The sequence below is a fragment of the Amphiura filiformis genome, chromosome 16, assembly GCF_039555335.1.
Source record: "Amphiura filiformis chromosome 16, Afil_fr2py, whole genome shotgun sequence".
Lineage (NCBI taxonomy): Eukaryota > Metazoa > Echinodermata > Ophiuroidea > Amphilepidida > Amphiuridae > Amphiura > Amphiura filiformis.
The window spans coordinates 58624097-58646610 of NC_092643.1; the positions used below are offsets into that span (position 1 = coordinate 58624097).

Genomic DNA, 22514 nt, shown 5'->3' on the forward strand with positions numbered 1-22514 from the left:
ACATGTTTTGGGTTTTTTTCGTCGCTGGTGATCGAAATATTGTAATTATACATTGTACTACAAGTGGATTAAGCTGTTAAGGAAGGAGGAAGGAGTGGAATGAAAGAAACGAGGGAAAATAAAAGTAGCTTGCCCTAGAAAGTTGCTGCTGCTTGGAGGGCGTGTTCCATCAAGCAACATTGTCTGCGACATGTGTAAAGGCCAACATTACCACCCTTGAATGTCTACGTTGTCACTCCTATTCAGCATCAATTAAGATGCAGAAGAAAGAGATTTTCTGCTGTGTAACCCATTTCTAACAAATCGGGGCTTCAATAGGATTTATTACTCATTTCTCGACCTGTCCGAATTCATAGCCAAACAAATCATGGGTTCTAAATCCGCTCTGTCAAATGTACTCTACCACACATGAAACATTCTTTTTATATATTTACATAGCTTTTTTTATACTTAAGCTTAAGCTTCATTAAATTAATGGTAATAGTTCGACTTAATGTATAACATTATCTTTAATTCCCCTAGAGGGGTCAGAAAATGTTACAGGGGCGAACTGTTGTATGCCAATATTTATCATCAGGGGGAAGAAACAGAAACAAATGTATGTGGAGAAAGTAATCAAAATTGACTTGACTCAAGTGCTATCAACTTAAAATATATTATAACGTAAGTTCATAAGATAGATCCCAAGGCGAGTGCGAAATAGGTTAAGATAATGAACAATTCTAAAAAAAAAAAAAAGTAGCTTAAATTTTTAAACTAAACAATTGTTGTTGATAATGAAAACAAATTTTGACTGAAAGAGAAGATTAATTGAGGTGGTGCAGTGTTTAGTTTGGTCATTGTAAAAAGTGCAATGATTAATTGGATGGTTACCATAGGTAACAGTGGCCATTTTGTTTTTGTTCTTTTGTGTAAGCTTACCTGAAGGGAACAGTACATCATGTTATCGTCATCAAGATCAAAACAGATTGATATAAAGTCGGCGCCACTGAGTGCCATTCTGAATTTGAAATCATCTTTGTCTGTCGGCTTTGCGCTTTGTCGTCTAACATTTTGTGAATGACAGTTATTACAGCCCTTATTATGATTATTGTTATGGTTTGATTTGTCTATATACTACTGTCAGGGTCTCTATTGTCAGTTGTATTGTTGTGCGGTATGCAATAATATGAAATATCATAGTGGATTTAAAGGGTGACAGGTAATTCAGCCTACCTCACCTCCATCAAGGTTGGCAAATGCATTGGGCTGTTCCAATTGAAATCCACACTACCCCTGTGGAAGATTTTGGAAATATCTTCCATAGAGGGAGTATGATTTTCAAATGTAATTGGTTAGGTTTAATCATTTTGAAACCCATACTCCCCCTATGTTAGGCTTTACCTATATCATACACAACTGGAGTGAGTATTTCAAATAGAAGTTACCCAATTGTCTATTGTATTCAAAACCATACTTTCTCTGTGGAAGACTTTAGCTAAATCTTCCACAGGGGTAGGGGATTTTAAATGGAATAGCCCATTATAGAATTCTCAGTATAGGCCTTATCAGAGATATAATAGAAAAGTTCAAAAAACAAGGTCTGTAAATGCCTTTTTATGGGTAAAATACACCATTAGCAATACCATAATTACTTCAGCTTTTGACACTGGATCAAAAGAAGGTAAAAGTAAGATTAATGACTTGTCTCTTTTTCTCATATTTACCATTTTTCAGTATTTGATTTTCAATGTTATTAAAAGATTTCTTTTAAGATTATTGATGTAAACAGTGGCACCGCCATGGGGGGAGCAAATGCCCTCCAAAAAATTCCACTTTTTGCATCAATTTTGTTGATTTTGCCCCCCTGAAATTCACTTTTCCCACCCCATGCCCCCCACCTAAAAAAAAATTCCTGGTGCCGCCACTGGTTGTAAAAACTAGAAAATTCTATTCCAACTGACCAGCAAGGAACTAAAAGGATGGATTCAAAAGGACACAAGTGTGTCATACTAACAAAGAGTAAATTTAAAAATAGCGCCTTTAAAAGTGATGTTATACAATTATTCTTATTGTTATTTTAATAGTATTAGGCCTGTATTTGGTGCTGATTCTTGCTGCAAAGGTTATTTTAAGGTTAGCCGAGAGTTTTTCATGCGCTTGATTTCAGAGGGGCGTAAGTTCATAACAGAAACAGCCATGCAGAAAATGAACAAGCGCATTGGGACGTGAGGCCTACTTTACAATAGAATATTGATCCACGGTCAAGACATGAAACTTGGCTTAGCTCGTGCCGGAGCTCGTGAGTCGGGGCGGGGGGGTGTCATGAGGGGCGGCATGCCGGGTCGGATGCCGAGGGAGGGCACAAGCCGTTTTCGGCAATTTTCATAAGGATTTTATAAATTTTAAATATAACATCAACAACAGTATCAAAAAGCAATTATTTGCAAATCGAATTTGGGAATTTTTTGAGAATATTCAAAAAGACAGACTTAGCAGGCCTACAAATTTCTGAATTATATAAAGTGAAAAACAATCAATTACGATTCACTGCAGTCAGCGAATCAATTAAATAAAACTAAAAAGAAAGGAGCAAGAAAGAATAAAGAAATAGTGAAAAAGAGAAAGAAAGAGAGAGAGAGAAAGAAAAAGAACGACAAAGAAAGGAAGAAAGAGAGAAAGAAATAAAAAAAATGAAAAAAGAAAAGAGAAAGAAAAGAGGAAAGAAAGAAAGTAAAATGAGAAAAGAGAAAAAAAGGAAAGAAAATTCAGCCACACGGGACTCGAACCCACAAAAATTGTTCATAACAGATTCCCAGTCCAACGCCCTATCCACTCGACCATACATCAGCTTACTTAAATTTCTTTTTTTCTCAAGCGGATATGTAACTATTGATGCAATTACTTAATGATTACAATCGCGTCCGCACAATGGCTCTTAGAATAAACACGCATGTCGGCGCTGAAATTTTGAACGAAGTGATGGAGGAAAAACCTCGTTTTTTCAATACTAGCTTCAATTTGGAGTGAAAATCAAATGGGATAGCAATTGGCAGAATGTTGAGAAATAATGTAGGTATTCAGATGTCTAAATTAACGCCCGTTATCAAGATATCGATAATTTCACAAAACAGTTTTTTCTCAGACAAGATTCTCGAAAATGTTCCCCAAAAACGGGCTTTTTAAATCTAATCGGTACTGTATTTGGTTCTTCCCCATGGCAACATTATTTCTTTAATCGATTTGTAGTACAATACAAAAAGGAGAAAACAATCACTCGGGCGTGGTTTTATACGGAGCGAACATTTGAAAAAAACTGCATGGAACGTGTTTTTGATCTTGTGAACATGGTGCGTAAAAATGATTTAAACGAAGGATTTTCAAACGGATTCTAATTTTTTTTATAAACACACAAAAATAATGTAAAGATACATCCATGCACCAACATTTGACTCACTGCGATATTTGATTGCTGAGAAAACGCGGTTTTAGAGAACAACTTTATAACGCCTTTTATCGCTTTTTTATATCGCTTTCTTCGTGTAACCTTAATAGCTATAGGCTGACTAGGGTAATCAGCTTGATCACCTGTACAAAGGGACAGGGCTGTGTAATGCTAAAAATGCTGGTCAGTGTTTTGGACCACTATGGTCAGTAACTTACAATTATATGTAAAGTGCAATGATAAAGTGTTATTGTGTCATAAAATCTGTAGCTAAATTTGTAAAATCATCCTTTTTCATGAACCATAAATTTAAATTGAAACCAATTTTGCTTAAATGTATCACAAAAAGGTAACACTTCTATTTGACAATAAGAGCATTGTATCTAATATATAAAAATTGCCCCAAACAATGTCCATACCTCTTACAGTCCACGCAGACCAAATATTGCACCGAAATAATGAAAGCAAAATATTTTAGTCCAGATCATTTCAAACTGTTCTATCAAATACAAATAAATAATGAAAACACTTCCATTTCTTGACATTTTCTATCAAAGTCATATATGTTTGATAAGTTTGAATAGAATTTGTAATAAAGCCGTATTGTATTAACTACACCCTTTGACTGATGTATGCATACAATGGTATTAAAGTTAGTGGTATAGAGGGAGGACAAAAAAAGAAATAGTACTTATTCCAATCATAACCAATTAAGTGTAATAATTATTGTCAATGTTGTAGGGTTCATTTCCTGTGAGGTCCTTCTGTCACAGAAACTCATGGGTGAGGACAAAGTTCTTTTATCACAGTACTTAGTATGACCTTTGAATATATTGGGTACAAAAACTCATACTCTTCAACTGGAGGTCAAAATTGAGTAAGGATTCTTAAATGGAGTTCAATGAAATGTGTCTTTGGAATGAGGCTATTTTTTGGTTCATAGTGACAGGGTCTCTAATATCATAAAGTACACTTAACCACTATTCATCACTACATTTCTGATTTGAAAACGGTAACAAAAAGTGGTAATTCCGCCGCTATTATCTGGCAGAATCTATGCATAGAACGCTCTATCAAACCTGGTAGTGAATAGTTTCAATTGTGTGCGATTTGTGAACCGTAGTGGGTTAAGGTTTGATATTATCTGTGTTGGATTGGAGATGTGATGTGAGTTAACGTGACAGCAAATCACAAGTAAGTTATAAACGGACTCGTTGTTGTCGGGCTGCCGCGATGGTCATCAGCTGTCACGGATATGTTGGAACAAAACACAAGTATTGCACGGCGGCTCCCGCTTGCTAATTATACACTATATATTTGATGGATAGTTTGGCTGATGTGAAATGCTCATATGCAGCATTTGTCTTGACTACTTTCTTTACTGGGTGATGTGATCGAATCGGAAAGGGCCAAGCGCCATTGAAACACCCATCATTCATGTGGAATTATGGTCTAAATTTGTCGCGTCATAAAACATTGTTGATAGCTGGAGTTGGTGGCAGGCTAGGTAAGCTTATGTATGTGTAGTTGGAAGTTGCATTACTCCCTATACAAAAATCCACCTCTTTCTTAACCCATGAGACCTTAAAAGGGGAGCAAACACTCCCCACGGCATTAACTAGCAGATAAAGTGCTGACAAGAAAGAAATCAAGGAACAAAAACTATGAAATGTTTATGTTTAATTGAAACTAGTCAAAAGTAATGATGGTGCAATGTGTAGAGCACACGATTGACATATAGAGGGGATACAGTGTGTAAGCTTTTCAGATCCCATTCACGGCATCGGACTAAATAAGCGCGCTTTTGTTATTTCAAGGTCTGATCATCTTGTTTGCGTTTTCAATTGTGACAGCAGTATCTCTAGTTGATGCCTCCGTAGCGAGATCTCAATCGGGCTCATTGAGTGGAATTAAAGCGTACATTGAACATTATCTAAACTTGGCTAAAAGGCCAACGCACGGGTTTTACCTGCTTTTGCCTATAGGCTGCTGGTTTTTGGCAGCGTTGTGTAATCAGAGATGATATATTAGCACTGTGAACCTGGAAAAGCTGTGGTACGCTGTTATTGTAGCCTTAGATTCTGCTATTTGATTTGTCATTTTTGCAGCGTTCTTGATTAGAATGCCTGAATCTAGTACTTAGACAAACTTAGCTGTATTATTGTGACATCTACTTCATATTAGTTGGCAGATGATGAAGTAATAACTCTTATGAGATTGTTTTTTGTGTCTTGGAGGAAGATGTTAACTTGCCGAGTAGGATAATATGTATTGAATAAATTTAGCATGTTGTAACTCCTTAGAAGTGTTTTTATAGAAATACATAGAAATCTTGATTATTATTGCAATTCTGAATTATGCTGCTACTAAAACTTTATTTTTTCTGTTTTTGATATCTTCTTGCCAAGTAGTGTAATATTTATGTTCTGTACATTATATGCGGTTGACAAAACTTTATTCTGTCTGTTTTGTGTGTGTGGGGGGGGGAGGGTGTGGGTTGGCTTAATTTACCTGTGGTGCATGTGACAATCTTTTTACTGATAAACATTTGCATAGGAACCACATAGCCAGAGGCGAGGTTTATTATTGTTTGGAGATAATATACAAATTTATTAGTAATATTATATCATGTGTATGCAGTAGTGTAGCCAGGAAGAACCAGGGGTAAACTGCCTCCTAGAAATTTTTTTAGAGATAAATTGGGGATGGCAAAAAGTGCAATGGCCTTAAAATAACTAAAAATGGGACAAAAGGTTGACTAATGGGGGGGGGGTGAAAATTTGGCATATTAAATATTAAATAGTATAGCCTCTGAACTTTGGATCATGTGGGTTCGAACCGGGTAGAATTTTAATTCTAAGAAATTTCTTTTTCTTTTGTTAAGTAAGAGAGGAAATAATAAGCAATAAATCAGTTGGATAAAATTGAATACAACAGAATCTAGCCTCATATACTTATGTGCATCATGTACATGTATTTATGCGATGCAAATGTTGACCAAAAAAAAAAAAAATATAGCAAATAAATTAAAATTATACTAATTGAAATTGCACTTAGTAAATTGCATTCTGACATATGAAAAAATGCTCATTTAGATATAATTTCTTGGTATTTACCGATAATACACTATTTGCGTGCATACCACCATCTGTGAACACTTTTTTAAAATATTTTTTCATCATAAAAAGAGCAAAAAACAATTTTTTAAGGGGGTGATACCCCTGGAGCTTATTCCCCAATCACTCACGTTCACTTAAAGGAGGATTTTGTGATCCTAGCATCCTCTTTTTATGACATTTTTCAGTAAATATTCACGAAAAAAGCTTATTCCCAAAATTTCAGTTGATTCTGATTTTGCGCTTATGAGTTATGCATGATTATGTGTATTACACTGCTCCATAGGCCATGTGTGTAATTTCGTTCTGGTGCACCAGAACGAAATTCAAATTTGACGATATTTTTGCTAAACGAAATAATCTGCAAGAAATTTTTGGTACATAAACATTATGTAGCCAGAGGTTTCCAGTGGTATAAAAATCTCAACTTTTTTTGAAAAAAGTGGGGGATGAGGCTGTGGATCACGAAATGCCCCTTTAAAAGAGCCATTCATGGACCTTCGCAATTTAGAGCCTAGCATTAAAATCGGGCTAGCTTCAACCCTGATTGAAAATTTGCTTTTAATATTCGAACAATTGTCATCCTCACATTGATTTATACTTGTTTACAAATAGGTGATTTATGTGTGTTTACAAACAAGCGGTATAACTAAGAAAAATACTCTAAAACTTGACATAATGTAAACAATCCTATTTTTCCAAAACAGAGAGAATAGAATAGGTCTGTGCGCCAAACAATCATGGCATTCTTGTATAAAATTCCAGGGATAAAGCTACAAGACAATGAGCAATAAGGCCGCCAAATGTGACTTCTGTCAAGTTCTTTGTAAGAAATCTGATGGTCTACAAGTTCTGTATTATGGCGCATATTTGCTGGTACTTAATCAACAGAATACCTTCAACACAGTTGTTTTCATGCCAATCATTGCTCTGGGTTAAATATATCACTAATAGGTAACGATGTGCACTAGAAAAATTTGTTACTAATACTATGCTAGAATTTGGTTTCATTGAGTGAAAATACGGAGAACATTACAATTATTTCATCTGAAGTTACTCCAGGTGGTGCCTAAATTTTGGGAAATTTGTGCATCCCATTTACTTGGACAAAATAATGTAACGTATTGGCATTTGTGTTTCAATATGTTATGTGAGCATGCGAAATGTTGACATCATTGTAGTATCTAACTTTTGTATCTTTGTTTATAATATAACCAACCGCTTTTTAGCATTTAACTCAATGCAAAGACCGGGAGACTGAAATTGGTCTATTTCTATGCTGAAGATGTAATGATTGATTCATTTATCAGTAGTGGTGCCATGGGTGAGGGGGGATAGAGGCATGTCCCCCCCCCCCCCCTTGCCAATACAAATCACCAAACATGTGCTGGAAAAATATGTTTTAGACAACAGTCAAGGGTTCAATTTCTAAGTTTAGTAAAATTCCATGATGTTCCTGATAACTAATTTCCATCTTTCCTTTGTATCTTACAGGGTCTGGGGAAGGAGGAGAAGAAGAAGGTGATGGAGACGGCAAGCAGGCTTCCTCCCCATCCTCCCAGCAGGAACCAACATCACCCAAAGCTTCAGATGATTCTAGTGATGATACACAGCAATTATCTGAGGAGGAGACCAAGTAGTACCTCCCAAATCACCACAGAAGGTACCACAGGAACCAAAACCAGAGCAACCATCTACTGTAACTGCTACTGTCACTTCAGAGGAAGAATCATCACCTCGAAGTTTCACCGCTGGTTTCACCACGACTACCATCATCAGTGGAAGTCAAACCTGAAAATGGTACATGTACCAAAAGTGATTGTCCTAGTGTAGTGGTACCAATACCAAAACGTGAACAATCAGTGGAACCAACAATGATATCCACTAAAAATGAACACATTGAGAAACTGAAAGAGACATTGAATTTCAATCTGTTGAACAGCAAATGGAGGGAGAATGTGATCAAGAGTAAGAGTTATCATCCATCTGATTCACTGTCTAACAGACAGTTGTCATTGGATAGTTTTAACAAAAGGAGACCACCTGATACGGTGCAGAGACTCCCGAAAGCGTCCGTGGAGAAGCGTTTCGAGAAAGCTTACAGAGCAGGAGAGTCGCAGACAGTAATTCTGTGTCGGAAAGATCATCCCGTGATACGCAACAGAGTAAGCGATCTCTGGGTCCCCACCCAACTGAAATACCATTGAAAAAGCATCACAAGATGCCTGTAACCCGTCCAATGTACGATTCAGACTCTGATAGCGAAGAAGAGTATCAACACAGAATGTTTCGGGGACTCGATAGGAAACTGTTTTCCCATCCAATGTTTGCTTCTCCACCCCCTCCACCGCCACCTGCATCAGAGCAAAATGAAGCTCTAGATTTGCGGGTGAAAAGGCAATCGAAAAACTCTGAAGGCGCAGAGCATATTGATGCTTTGTCGTTAAACACCAAGATAGAACGACACGATGATAACTGCAGCAAGTGCGAGTCGGGATCCTCACAGTATGTTCACAATAAACTCGTCAAAACTGTGTTTTGTGAATCTGTACCACGCGATGTCCTTGCTAGTGTATCAAGGCTTCAAACGGACTATAGTGTGCTCCCGTCGCGAGTGAATCTTTGTCGAGCCGTTAATGGTCGATGTAACTTTGTTGTGTGCACAGATTGTTATCAAGCTTTTCCCAATGTTGGTATGCTCTCATTACATCTCATTGCTACAGGACATTCAAGCACTAAACAAGTCAATACAGAAGCGCTCCTCCAAAGAGGATATCTTGCACTGGTACCTCCCAGGACTGAATTCTTTAGCACCTGTGCATTACGCAGAAAGCAGCGGACACCTACAACAGGTGGTCGTAAGGAAGTTTGCGTTTACACGTGTAATGTGTGCTCCTCGTCATTTCCAGACTTTTTAGACTACACCGTCCATCTTACGACAACCGGACACGACAAGACGGAGAAAGTGTCCAAACCGTCAAGGAAGCTCAGTGCTAGCGATTATCCGGAGGAAATACCAGTGAACCAAGTTATGAAATGTTTGATATGTAACGCGTCCTTCAGAACACTTAAAGACTTAACAATGCACATGGTACGTACTAAGCACTACAGTCACGTACCAGTACACGACAGTGTACTTTATTCCAAACTCGGTAATAAGGAGGATTATCATATTGACGAGGATGAGGAGATGTGTATAGATAACGCAGCTGTGAGAGCCGAACAAGTCCCTCCTCGGCCACAAGTCACACATCCTAGCTTGTCTCCGACAGTGCGGAACTTTAGAAATCATCGGAGAGAAGAGAGACATCATCACAGAAGTGAGAAAGAGCATAAACAACATGATCGTCATCACAGAAGGGATGTAGATCATAAAGAGGAACGACACCCAAAGGAACAAAGACTTTCACGAGATGATAGATCTTTGAGGGAGGAAACGTGTAACAAAGACGAAAAGCACCATCATCGGTCAACCCAATGGCAGGAAGAAAGCGAATGCATCACAAAGATCCAAAACAACATTCTCATCCTCGCAAAGATGATAAAAAGCCATCGTCTGAAGATGGCTCTGCATCGTCAAACACAAAGCAAGCATTGAATCAGATGCTTGCTTCCAAGCGACGTTCTCCGAAATCTTACGAGGATGAGAGTCAACTGAAAGGACTCGGTAAAAAGAGCAGGTCACTCAAGTGTATCGGTTGCGAGCATCTATTTGCAGATGTTCCAAAGTTGTCAAAACATATGAAAGAAACTGGACATTATATGATACCACCTGGGCCTGAGGATGTCGATCAGAGAATTATGCATACCAGTTCTTTGTCGACACCTAACGGAAAGTACTCGCCAATAAAAATGGCATCATCATTAGCGAAACATCAGCAGAGAGATTCCAAAACAAAAAGTAGAGATTACGCAGATGAAGATGTTGTTGTCAAAATGGAGGACTACTTTGCTGATGATTCTGATGACGAGGAAGATTTATTTAACAGAAATGACAAACCAGAAGTTGAAAAACTGCAAGAAAAAGTTGATAGCATGTTTAGCGATTCGGGCGGAGAAAGACAACGCATCAACCACAAGTAGCGCCCTGTTGTTGAATGCGTAGGAAAGCACGTCGACCCAGATAACTTTGATGTTGTATTTCCGACCGGATCACGGATCGTGGGCTCGCCGTTAGGGTCCAATCCTCTAGGTAGCTTAGCCTCTATGGTAGAAACTGCTAAAGAAATGAACTTTGCTCGCACCGCCTTCACGGCAAATTCAGAGCGGTGGTTCAGACGTGCGATGGATGAGCCTGGGTGTAGCTTACAAGCTGCTAGTGATGACACTTATAAACTGCTGCAGCTGCGGCAGCGCCGCAGCAGTTGTTGCTGCCGCTGCAGAAGCAGCAAGATCAGCAGCAGCAAGAGCAGCTGCTTGGCGGCAAGAAGTTCCGTGCTCGTATCCGCATCAGCTAATTATCCATCTGTAATTAGTCCTACTTCAATGGTTAACACGATGGCGATCAAGAAGGAGTGGGATGATGCTCAAATTCTTGCTAAATGTGCTAAGAAGCACAAGGAAGATGGACTAAGCAACGTGACAGTTGCAGAAGCCATTGAGAAAATTCTCTCCTCATCTTTCAGTTTTATCAAAGATGAAGAGAATAACACCTCACTCCGAAAAAGTTTAGAGAGGAATGTTCCAAAACGGAGGAAGCAATCGTCTTCATCGAGTGATGTTATGTCGCCCAAACGAAATGAGGATGATGTACCAACACACGATAAAGAGGATAAAATTGCTTCGCAAGAAAAGCAAACAGACGAGGAGACAGAAAAGGAAATCAAAGATACAGACTCAAGGACTGAATCACAATCAAGCACTCCTTGCCCTATGGAGCAAGAAGATGTTACTATTGAAAAGAGAGACATTGATATGAAAGTGGAAAAGCCCACTTCCCCTGCTGCTGCTGTTGGACATGCTACACCACCAACTCTTGCGAATAGTCCTTCTGAGAGTGATTCGCAAGAAGACATGTCCACTGATGAACATGTCTCGAATAGTAACAATGACATTGATAAATCAAAAGAGAGCGCGATGCCAGAGCCTGCACAGCAGGTGTCTGTGCTGTGCGAAAACCGTCGTGTCACACGCAGAACTGCTAAGTATCTGACGCAAACTGAAAATGGTGATTGCAGAAAATCACCTTTGGCTAAGCCAGTTGCCATGGCAACCTCTATTCCTCTTCCTGAACCAAAAGAGACTAGTCCTAAGTCGACCCATTCAGAGGAGATGATGTCCGAGACTGAAGCAGAACAGGATGTGCGCATAAAACACGAGTTGCGAACACCCTCGCCTGTTCAAAATGGTGCTAAATCGCCTGAAATGCAATCTCACTCTGACAGAACAGTATCACCGTGTAATGAAAGCAACCATTCATCCAATCACGAGCAAAAAAGCCCGCTTAATCACCGGGAACCAAGTCCTCGTAACCACCAACAAGCAAGTCCGCATAATCACCGACAATCAAGTCCGCACAACCATCGCCAACCGAGTCCAATAAATCATCAGTCCAGTCCTGCTAGTTCAGTAGTACAACCAAAAGACTCCATATGTATGCCTGCAAAAATTAAGATCAAGCAAGAACCACGGGATGGTACGCCGAGCCCGAATCACCATAGATCAAGCGCAAGTCCAGTATCCAAACCGCATAATAACAACAATACAGAGGCGCAGCACCCGCACATCAAAGGGCCAACTTCTTCCTCGTTATCAAGAACTAATAAATTCAGCGGATTTTTAAACAGCATCCCTAGTAAATACAACTGTCAATCTCCATTTTCGTCATCCAATTCCAACCCACTCCAAGATCTGGACAAGCTTGTCAACAGTACCACGAGTACGATTCAGTCTCCAGCGCCACCAAAGATTGCGAAGTTTTCTGCCGAGGTGTTCGGGAGGCGGTACATCAAGAGACAGCAAGATTTGTATATTAATCCAGCAAGTGAGAATCACCTGAACACAAACCCACTAGAAGAAATGGATAAAATGGTTAATGCTACAAAAGAAAGGTTTTAATCAGGGTAGGAAAGCCTTCCCATAATGTATTGTTGAAATCAAAAGAAATTGTCGTCGTTGGGCAGGAAAAACCTCATGTGTCATTGGCCCCTGAACATGCTTAAACCAAAACCTCCTATGTAATTGGTTGGCAGTTTTGTTTTATACATGTTCAGGGGCCACAAACACATAGGAGGTTTTTCCTGCCCAACGACATTGTGCTATAATCAGAGACTGAATTACAAAAACTAGTTTGTGTCTGACGTCATCTGTCATTCAAACTCAAAAACAATTTTTGATTGAAATTTTCTGAAATGTGCAGCAGCGGTAAAATGGTGTGCTCTATGCTTATTTTTGCATCTTCAAACATACAAACCATCTCAAAAGTTAGGCCTTGGTAATTAGAAACTACTTTACTGAAGGCACCACGTCAACAATGCCTAGAAAAGTTGCTTTTTACTTAGTAAAAGTCCGTCATTTTACGCCATTTTTTGTGATTCCTTTCTTTGATGAAGGCACCAGATGAATCAACCTTCTTTTTACGCACTAGTAACCAATCACAGGCTGTGGGGAGTTCATGGTCAGATGCAAACTAGTCTTTTAAAATTCAGTCTCCGATTATATACTTTGCTAAATACAATGCCCGATACAATGCTCTTGGTAACTTTTAATTAGACTTAAAATGGATGTAGATGAACAATGACTCCATTTTCTCTGATAGTGTATTGGTTGAGGGATTTCCAATGCGTATGAAAACCATTTCAACAAATGTTCATGAACAGGGCCATGTGTAGGAATAAGATGCACAATACTGTGAAATAGTGTTTCAAAATTCTCTATCCAACTTTTGTGAAAAGTCATCAAATTCAACTTCTAGCAGAACTAGATTTACTGGAATGTAATATTTACATTAAAAGTCTCATCATTTTATATATTTATTTTATTTATTTATTTAAATGGTTAATAAGGTGCTCCCTATCAAGCTTTGTATGGTGCAGTATTAATTGTATTTTTAGGCCAAAAAATAATGTTTTGGTTCTCATCCCCTTCTGCCTTAATTTCTGGAATTGTCTTTTTTTTAAATAGATTTTGGACTGCTTAAGGAAAACTTTATACATATAAATAAGTTTATAAGAGAACAAAGATCACTTTCAAGTCTTTTTGTGGTACACAAGGGGGTTGTTTATCCCTTAAAATTTCACATTTGAAAAGAAAAAATGGCCTCCTCTTCCTTTCCTCGAGCACTGGTGGAAAAGACTACGCTCATTTTACATTGAAGGGGAAAAATCTCAATCCCCCATCAATTCATGAAAATCTTCTGGATGATAACCAAAACAGCCATTTTATATGGCCTAATACAAAACTATTTAGTATTTAAGACAAGCCACGTGCTATATTCTTGCCAGGTAATATAATTATTAACACTATCAGCCAAAATAGTCTAATTTACTATGGCAAAGTTGATAAACCTCCATTCTACAATAGTGTGTCAAAAATTGACCTCCAATGTGGAGGATGAGGTACCCAGCACATTGAAAGGTCATTCTGTGAATGTACAAATGTACAGGGGTTAATGAACTGTGTTATGACAGATGAGAATATTTTGTCGAGACATCAGTCTATTAAATGGAATCCGTAGATGTCATAGTGTGTTTATAGTGCAACCAAATCAAATCAGGAATTCAAAATTTGTTTAATAATTTAGTTTCTTTACATGAATTTTTATCTGTAATTTGTCAGTAAAGAGCAATTTTAAATTCAGATTTTAGCTTCAGATTTTATTTCTGTATGGAATCTTGCAAAAAATATGATGTGTTAGCTTCCAAAATAATATCTAATATCTGTCTGCAAGGTTTTTTTTAAAAAAGGCAATTTTTAGCTCTCCAAATAAATTTCTGTCTAAAATGTACTATATAGAAAGAGGTTCGGATCTACAGACAGTAGTTAAATACTTATGCTAAATCATCAAAACATTATATTAATTATTAAAATGTTTTTGTTAATTTCTCTGTAAGAAATGAAAACTATATAACATAGCACAACACTTGACATTAACTATAATGCAATTCGTACCACGTTTAAAATAAGCGTCTTGTAAAATAAGAGGTCTACGACACCCATAACCTTGTTTATTCAATTTGTCGTCGCCGTAATAGCATTTTTTGCTTCAAACACCTTTGGAGTCATTCTCCCCATTGCCCGTCGAAATGTCTTTTCAGAAATAGTTTCCGCCGCAACCCACGAAGGATTTACAAATGAATTGGGATGCCTGTCTCATTGCAAATCAATGTGGTTTAACATTCCATTATAAAGAAAGACAGCCACTTAACCGCGTCGAAAACTCAAATATTAAATTTATATTTGGTGAATCCTTCATTTGGATAGCTCTCCAATCACTGGGCTGTTCCAGTTGAATCCCATACACCCCCTGTAGGACACATATCCTTAATCTCCCACATAGGGAGTGTAGATATCAAATGGAGTCACCCATTCAGGTAACCCCATTTGAAAATCACACTCCCTGTGTGGAAGATGAGGCCATGTCTTCCATGGGGGTGTATGGATTTCTAAGGGAATAACACATTTAGACGGGATGATATTTGGGTTTCCGTCAGACACGTGGGCCTGACTTCTTTGTATCGTAACAATTGATTTTTTTGTGCAGTTAAATTTTCACAAGCTCATTGCGGTTAAGTAGTTCACAGCCACTTAATTTGTTTTTAAATATTTTAAATTTCCGTTTTCTTCAAGAACTTGAGATCAAATTATGTAGCTTTGTACGATTATATTTTGCCTAATTCCAAAGATCAGGAAAAAGTGAAAAATTAAATTGCATAAAAAATCAATATGTACAACCTTGTAATTGTAAGAAATCGTGAGTGATGTATCGTAATTCCATATTACCATTGATGAGAAAATTTGAGTAGAAAAATGAAATGTACACTGCACTTGTCAGACGATAAAAAAGGAAAAGTTCTGTCGTATTTTAATAATGTTTTAATGTGATGATCATGGTTGCAAATGTATAGCATATAGGCCTAATTATGATATGAGTCTCAATTACATCAGCCATTCCTTGGTATGTGTAAAACTATTTATTTGCTGTCATAATCATGTTGAAAATATTCAGGGTATTTACATCTTTGGGGGTCATTTTTTGCTCGTCCTGATTCATCCCATCAACCGATGAGGAACAGAATGAGTAATATATTAATAAAACAATTTTAAAATCAATGTTAAAAATTGTTTCCAACTCCAAAAAAACCCCAAAATACAGTTACAGTTTGAGAAAAGTTCTCATTAAGGGAAGGGGTATGAACGTTTGGACAGTATTTATTGTGGGACATTAGAGCACATCAGACATATCGAATTGCATTCTGAATACGAAGAATGGCCTTCTGATATCAAATAATTTTGATATTTTGAAATTGCAATGTAATACACATTTTATGGCAAATCATTAAAATTGATATTTTGATATTTAACAGTACTCAAGTAAACTTTATAAATCTGATGATTTCTACCTAAAGTGTATGTAGGTGGGATGAAAACCGACGATCAATTGAAAATTTTGACCTTTCGTATTGAAATATGGATTATTTTCCCCAAAACACCAACAAAAATTAGGTCTTTTTGGGAAAAAATCCATATCTTCAATATGAAAGGTCAAAATTTTCAATTGATCGTCAGGTTTTTCCTCCCAGCTACATACACTTTAAGACTATATCATTAAATTTATAAAATTTAATTAGAGGACTGTAGTGTTATATCTCCAAAATGTGAAAAATATCAAATTTTAATAATTTTGTCATAAAATTTGTATTATATCGTGAATTTCATAAAATGAAAATTATTTGATATCAGAAAGACATTCTTCATATTCAGAATGCAATTCGATATGTCTGATGTGCTCTCATGTCCCACAAAAAATGCTGTCAAAACGCTCAAAACGCTCATTCCAGTTCCCTTAAGGTGACAAAAAACCCTGTATTACGGGCACTGCAGATGGCCTTTTCAAGTAGGATCGGTCAGTCAGGATACTTTTTTGCTTTTTCTGGAGACTAAAATGCCCCCAAAATATCATTGAAAGCATTATGTAAATTAGTCAAATTAACTTTGAGTCACAAATGTTGTCATTTATAAAAAAAAGAGAGATTATACTTCAGAAAAGACTTCAATGTGTTTATTTCTATTTGCCGTAGAAGTAGTGATGTAATGATTAATTACCATAATGATAGGTGGAAACAATATTTGAATGTATTGCCCTGCACTATAAGTAGACCTGTCATGTCTATGTATTTGTGTAATTATATATTGACTACAATACCGCTCTTTTCAAAGACACTAATCGTACAGGTATGAGTGAAACGTATTTTATATGAAATTTCCACAGAATTATGATCCAGGTCTTTATGCCTATTCTCTCAATGGTGCGATGCAAATTTACAGCAGGGCAGCTAGTGCAGGGCAATACATTCAAAAATTGTTTTCATTTATCGCTTTGGTAATTATCATCACAAATACTTCATACTGTGTTTATAGCATTAATTGTATGGAACACCTCCTATGCTTGCATTGTATGGAACATCTGTACTCTAAAGTATAGAAATAATTCAAATAAACGTGTTGAAGTTTAAAGTATTTTACGTCATTCAGTGTAATAATTTAAACATGTGGACGGATATAAATCTGTAGTAATTGTCAGGCCTTCTCATTGTTCAAATCAACTTCAAACTTTAATAGAAATTAAAATGATTACATTGGCAATGTTTTTCTTAGCTTTTTTGATGATTAATTAACGAAATAACCAGACTTAAAATGCTAAATGCACATCGGATATATCCTGTTGATTGACGTAGTGCTGTACATTTGCATGTGATTTCAAAATGAAAAAACACGGGAATTTAAAACTGTGTCATAAAACTAAATATCCCACGTATTTGTATTCCATTTCAAAGTCATAAAATGTCCACTTAAAGTCTTCAAATATGTAGATTAATTTTTTTTTGAGAAAACCGTCAAACTTCTTGTTCAGCTGCATGACTTTGCTTACATATGCAGCTTTGTAAAGTTAACGTTTTATGTATTTAATAAAAAATGTGAATATAGCTTTATAATGGGGAAATTTGAGTGAACAGAGTTCATGAAGACTATATAATAAAAAGTATTATATGTAGCATAAAATACTGTAAAATATTACAAAAATATTGCTAGTTATTATAAGTACCTTGTACATAATCTATGAAATGATATAATATTCTAAATATTTGAAAAATATTGTACAAATTTTACTTCAGATACAACTTACAAGTTTTATTCTCATTGTTCATTGCTAATATCTGTGACCTTGTGTGTAGAGATCCTGACCTTTGCATGTTGGGTATCATTCATAACACAATAGTCGGTGTGCAAAGTGCAAATGTTTATAGTGCGATGGATGTGTAGAGGTGTGACGGGGGTTGGTGGTAGAAAAGTTTTAAAAAGTGTCACTTAAAAATAGACCAAAATGACATCATACTGTAAAAGTGCAATTTTTCGTGGAACATTAATTTTTGTGGTTTCCGCGCTGAACACAACAACTGCAAAAAATAAAAATGCGCGAATATGTTCTTTTATGTAATTAAACTTTGAAGCGCAAATTTTAAAATGTGCGAAGTAATTCAAAACTGGCAAAGCGCGATAAATTTCATACGCAAAAATTGCAACTTTTATGGTATTTAAATTATTATTAGCAGTACGTACTTGATCCTTTGTAGATAGATCAAAATTAAAAAGTCTGATATAAAATCAAAATTATATATTGAAGTATTGGTAGCATCCTGTGGCACACGAAAGAAGTACCAAGTTTTGTTTAAACAATGAATATTGTAGAGGAATGAACTGTTCCAGTCCAAATCCATACAGCCCCTATAACAGAAAAGAACTTAATCTTCCACATAGGGGGTGCAGATTTCAAATGGAGTGACCCATTTAGGTAACCCCATCTGAAATTCACACTGCCTGTGTGAATGTTTGAGATGTATGGAATTTAACTGGAATAGCCCAGTATTTGGAAGAAATAAAGTGTGGATTTGTCATAAAGGTCTCCAATCAAGTGGACAGTATTAGTCTTATTTGGATAAACCTAGCACTTGCATAGTGTTGCTTAATACTCTTTGAGATTGCTATACAACAACTGAACTGGTACACTGCAAAAAATACTTACAAAGCACTTTTTAAACACTGTAACATGTTTATCTATACTTTACGTATAAAAGTATAGGAATACAGAGTAACATTTGGTAAACACTTGTAAACATGTTTATTTCTATACTTAACACATAAAAGTATTGAAGGTATTTTCCCCTCCTTTGTACTTTAATGTGTGAAGAGGAATAAACATGCTGAAAAAGGTGTTACTCTGTATTTTTTACAGTGTTTTCGCTAGCCACTTTGCGTCATCTCAGGATTACTATCCCTATCCAAGAGGTTTTGTAATCCACTGTAACAGCCCGTTCTAGATAAGTAAAGAAAAATTAAAAAAACTAAGCTACTTTGGGAAACTTTAAAACAGGCAGATATTTTGAAGTAAAATGTCAAAAAGATATATTCCACACCTCGAAGAGTATCAGTTATCCCATGTTTGCGTGTCACTCATGGAGGCCACTTAGTGTACCTCTGGACTATTTCGTTATGCGCCTGACAAACTTGTGTGTGGTGGTTTGCGTTCTGCGTACATGTTCCCAAAAACATGGCGTTAAGTACTCCATGGGCAAACCTTTTGTAACGCTTTGAGCTTAAAAAGCGTAAATTACTGTTCAATTTTGCTAACAAATGCGGAGGTAAATTATTTGCCCTCCATGAGCAACTAACCAAATGGGCTATTCCATTTAAAATCCACACTATCCATGTGGAAGATTTAAATAAAGTCTTCCACAGGGGGAGTATGAGTTTCAAATAGAATAGACAATTGGGTAACTTCCATTTGAAATACTCACTCCAGTTGTGGAAGATATAGGTAAAGCCATAATACAGGGGAGTATGAGTTTCAAAATGATTAATTCTGACCAATCACATTTGAAAAACATACTCCCTCTGTGGAAGATATTTCTAAATATCTTTCACAGGTGTAGTCGGTATTTTAAATGGACTAGCCCAATGGCGGATTTACCATAGCTTTACATATGGTGCGATTTTGAGTCTGTAATCTTTGGGTATATTTGATTTTTGCTTACTTAACCCTCAAAAATTGTGCATGATGTAAAAGCAATACAAATAATTGTTACTTAGATGTTGGACGTCTGGTGTTTACTTTTTTGTTACTATGGCTACCAAGCTTGATGTAAAAACTTTTAAGAAGCAAATATTGTTGACAGCATATTTCTCTCTAAATGTTATTAAAATATGTTCCATGATATTTAAACAGTACTTAATGATTGCTTGTATGTTTTTTATAATGTGTGTTTTGTGGTCGACTGGTCTTGAATATTTTAAGAGTTTTGGTGCTGATTTTATCAATTGTTTCTACTGACAGTCTAGTTGCCATCAGTCTTGACTCTTGTCTCTGGTCCCATCTACTGACAAACCAGTTGCCATCAGATTAACCCACAGTCTCGGCTCTTGTCCCTGGTCCCATGTTTCTACTGACAGTCCAGTTGCTATCAGATGCCAAAGTCTTGGCTCTTGTTCCTGGTCCCAAGTTTCTACTGACAATCCAGTTGCTATCAGATGCCAAAGTCTTGGCTCTTTCCCTGGTCCCATGTTTCTACTGACAGTTCAGTTGCTATCAGATGCCAAAGTCTTGGCTCTTGTCCCTGGTCCCATGTTTCTACTGACAATCCAGTTGCTATCAGATGCCAAATTCTTGGCTCTTGTCCCTGGTCCCAAGTTTCTAACTGACTGTCAAGTTGGCATCAAATAAATGAAACCGCAATCTCACCTCTTGTCCCTGGTGCCATACATGTGTGGACAATCCAGTTGCCATCAGATTAACACACAATCTCGGCACTTTTCCCTGGTCCTATACATGTTTCTGCTGACAATCAGTTTCCTTCAAATTAATCCACATGCTCTGGTCCCTGGTCCCATACATGTTTTGCTGTACTGACAATCCAGTTGCCATCAGATTATCACACAATCTCCGCACTTGTCCCTGGTCCTATACATGTTTCTACTGACAATCAGTTTCCTTCAAATTAATCCACATGCTCTGGTCCCTGGTCCCATACATGTTTTGCTGTACTGACAATCCAGTTGCCATCAGATTACACACAGTCTCGGCTCTTGTTCCTGGTCCCATACACCACATAATTTGGTTCAATTCCCCAACCCCCAAAAAAATATATAAAATGGTACGAAGTTACTCATTTAATTGTGATACAGCACATCAAAATGAGGGGGACTTTACAACAAAGTGCTTTTCAAGAAATGGATTATAATAGACAAAAACATAATGAAAATAATAAGAATTTGGGATGCTTTTTTACTTATAAAATATGAATGCCTTCATCAATTTGGGCAAATGTGTCATTTAAAATCATGCAATATACATTCAAAGCAGAACACTGATTTCAATATTGACTTCGCCTGCAAAGTCTGCCTTTTTGATGTGCTGCATCACATTTGAACTATTGCGAATTTCATATGTGCCAAAAACCCATCAAAAGTCAACCCCAAATAAAGTCAATGTGCAAGTTTTTTTGATATTGTGCCCCCTCTACCCAATGTTGAATTCCGAGCATGCAACAGACAGTGGCATAGCCAGCACTTTTTCAGAGGGTGTGCAAAGGGGGGACAAGACAACTTTTAAAGGTGGCAACTTTGACGAAAATGGGCTAAAAATCTTGCATATCAGGCTGCTACATTTGTGCGGCTTGACTCTACATTAACAGCATCATTGTACCAGAGGGACCTGGGGGATGGGATGGTTGCTAACTGCTGAGCAAGGCGGGATGATGCGCTATGATACCTAGTGATGACGAGTCCAGTAGAAACATGCCAGGAGTCTAGTAGGAACACAGATGATGACTATACATGAGGATGCAGGAAAATGGTACTATCAATGGAAGACTAAATTTTAGGACGCTTTAGGTGAGTATGTATTATCCAAAATGTTTCTATATTGTGATGTGCCCTGAGTAATTTGATTTAATTTAATTATTTAACTTTGTTTACAAGCTGAAAGTATTTCATGAGATGGGAAACCCCTTGTATTTTGGAATTCCCCAAATTATTGTAAACAAAGTCAGATCTATGTTTGGAACTTGGAAAGCCCCAGTTCATTGTTGCACCATCAGGAAAACCCCCAGGAAGTGATGTAATGTGAATGTGTATAATTAATCTTGGGAAATCCCAAGATTGCAGCAATGTTGTGAAAATGTGATTGAAGTAATGGTTTATTAATAGATGATGGGTTTTTTGCATGAGTACTGCTATAAAAAGCTGGAGGCTTTTGTTGGGACTTTACAGAATGTCATGTGAGATTGAAAACTCCACATGTGTGTGATGGTCTTCGTGCTTCAAAAAAGAAGTACATTTAACCAGTTTATATAGCCAATAATTGAGCTAATTTTAATACAGCAACGAAGAAGACAGCGAGCACACAAAAGTGCTCTTCCTCATCAAAGGATTAAAAGTTCTTCTGTCAAATTGCTGGAGTTTGCTGGGTTTGTGAAGGCCACGCATCTGTCAAGAAACAGTGGAGCTGTGTTAAAGAAACCGGTTCCCTGGAAAAAGAGTGATTGGTGAAAGAAACACCATTTTTGGAGAAAGCAGCGCAAGGAGATGTATTTGAGGAGAAAGCAGCGCAAGGAGATATATTTGTGGAGATAACAGCGCAAAGGAGATTGGAGAAAGCATCATCATTTTCGTATGAGGATTTTATACGCAAGGATTTATAAATGCAAGTGTACTATGGACTTCACTGATTTTTCGCAGGACAAGTGAATAAGGATATATTA

General features: G+C 37.0%; 1 protein-coding gene across 1 annotated transcript in view; it reads left to right on the forward strand.

Moving 5' to 3' along the window:
* Positions 1-14192, forward strand: part of LOC140136266 (uncharacterized) — a 97466-nt gene extending 83274 nt beyond the window's left edge. Inside the window, 2 exon segments of the mRNA XM_072157989.1 lie at positions 8035-10066; positions 10069-14192. Of these exon segments, the coding sequence (XP_072014090.1) occupies positions 8762-10066; positions 10069-12597 (3834 nt within the window). The 5' untranslated portion in view covers positions 8035-8761 and the 3' untranslated portion in view covers positions 12598-14192.
* Positions 14193-22514: the final 8322 nt, after the last annotated feature.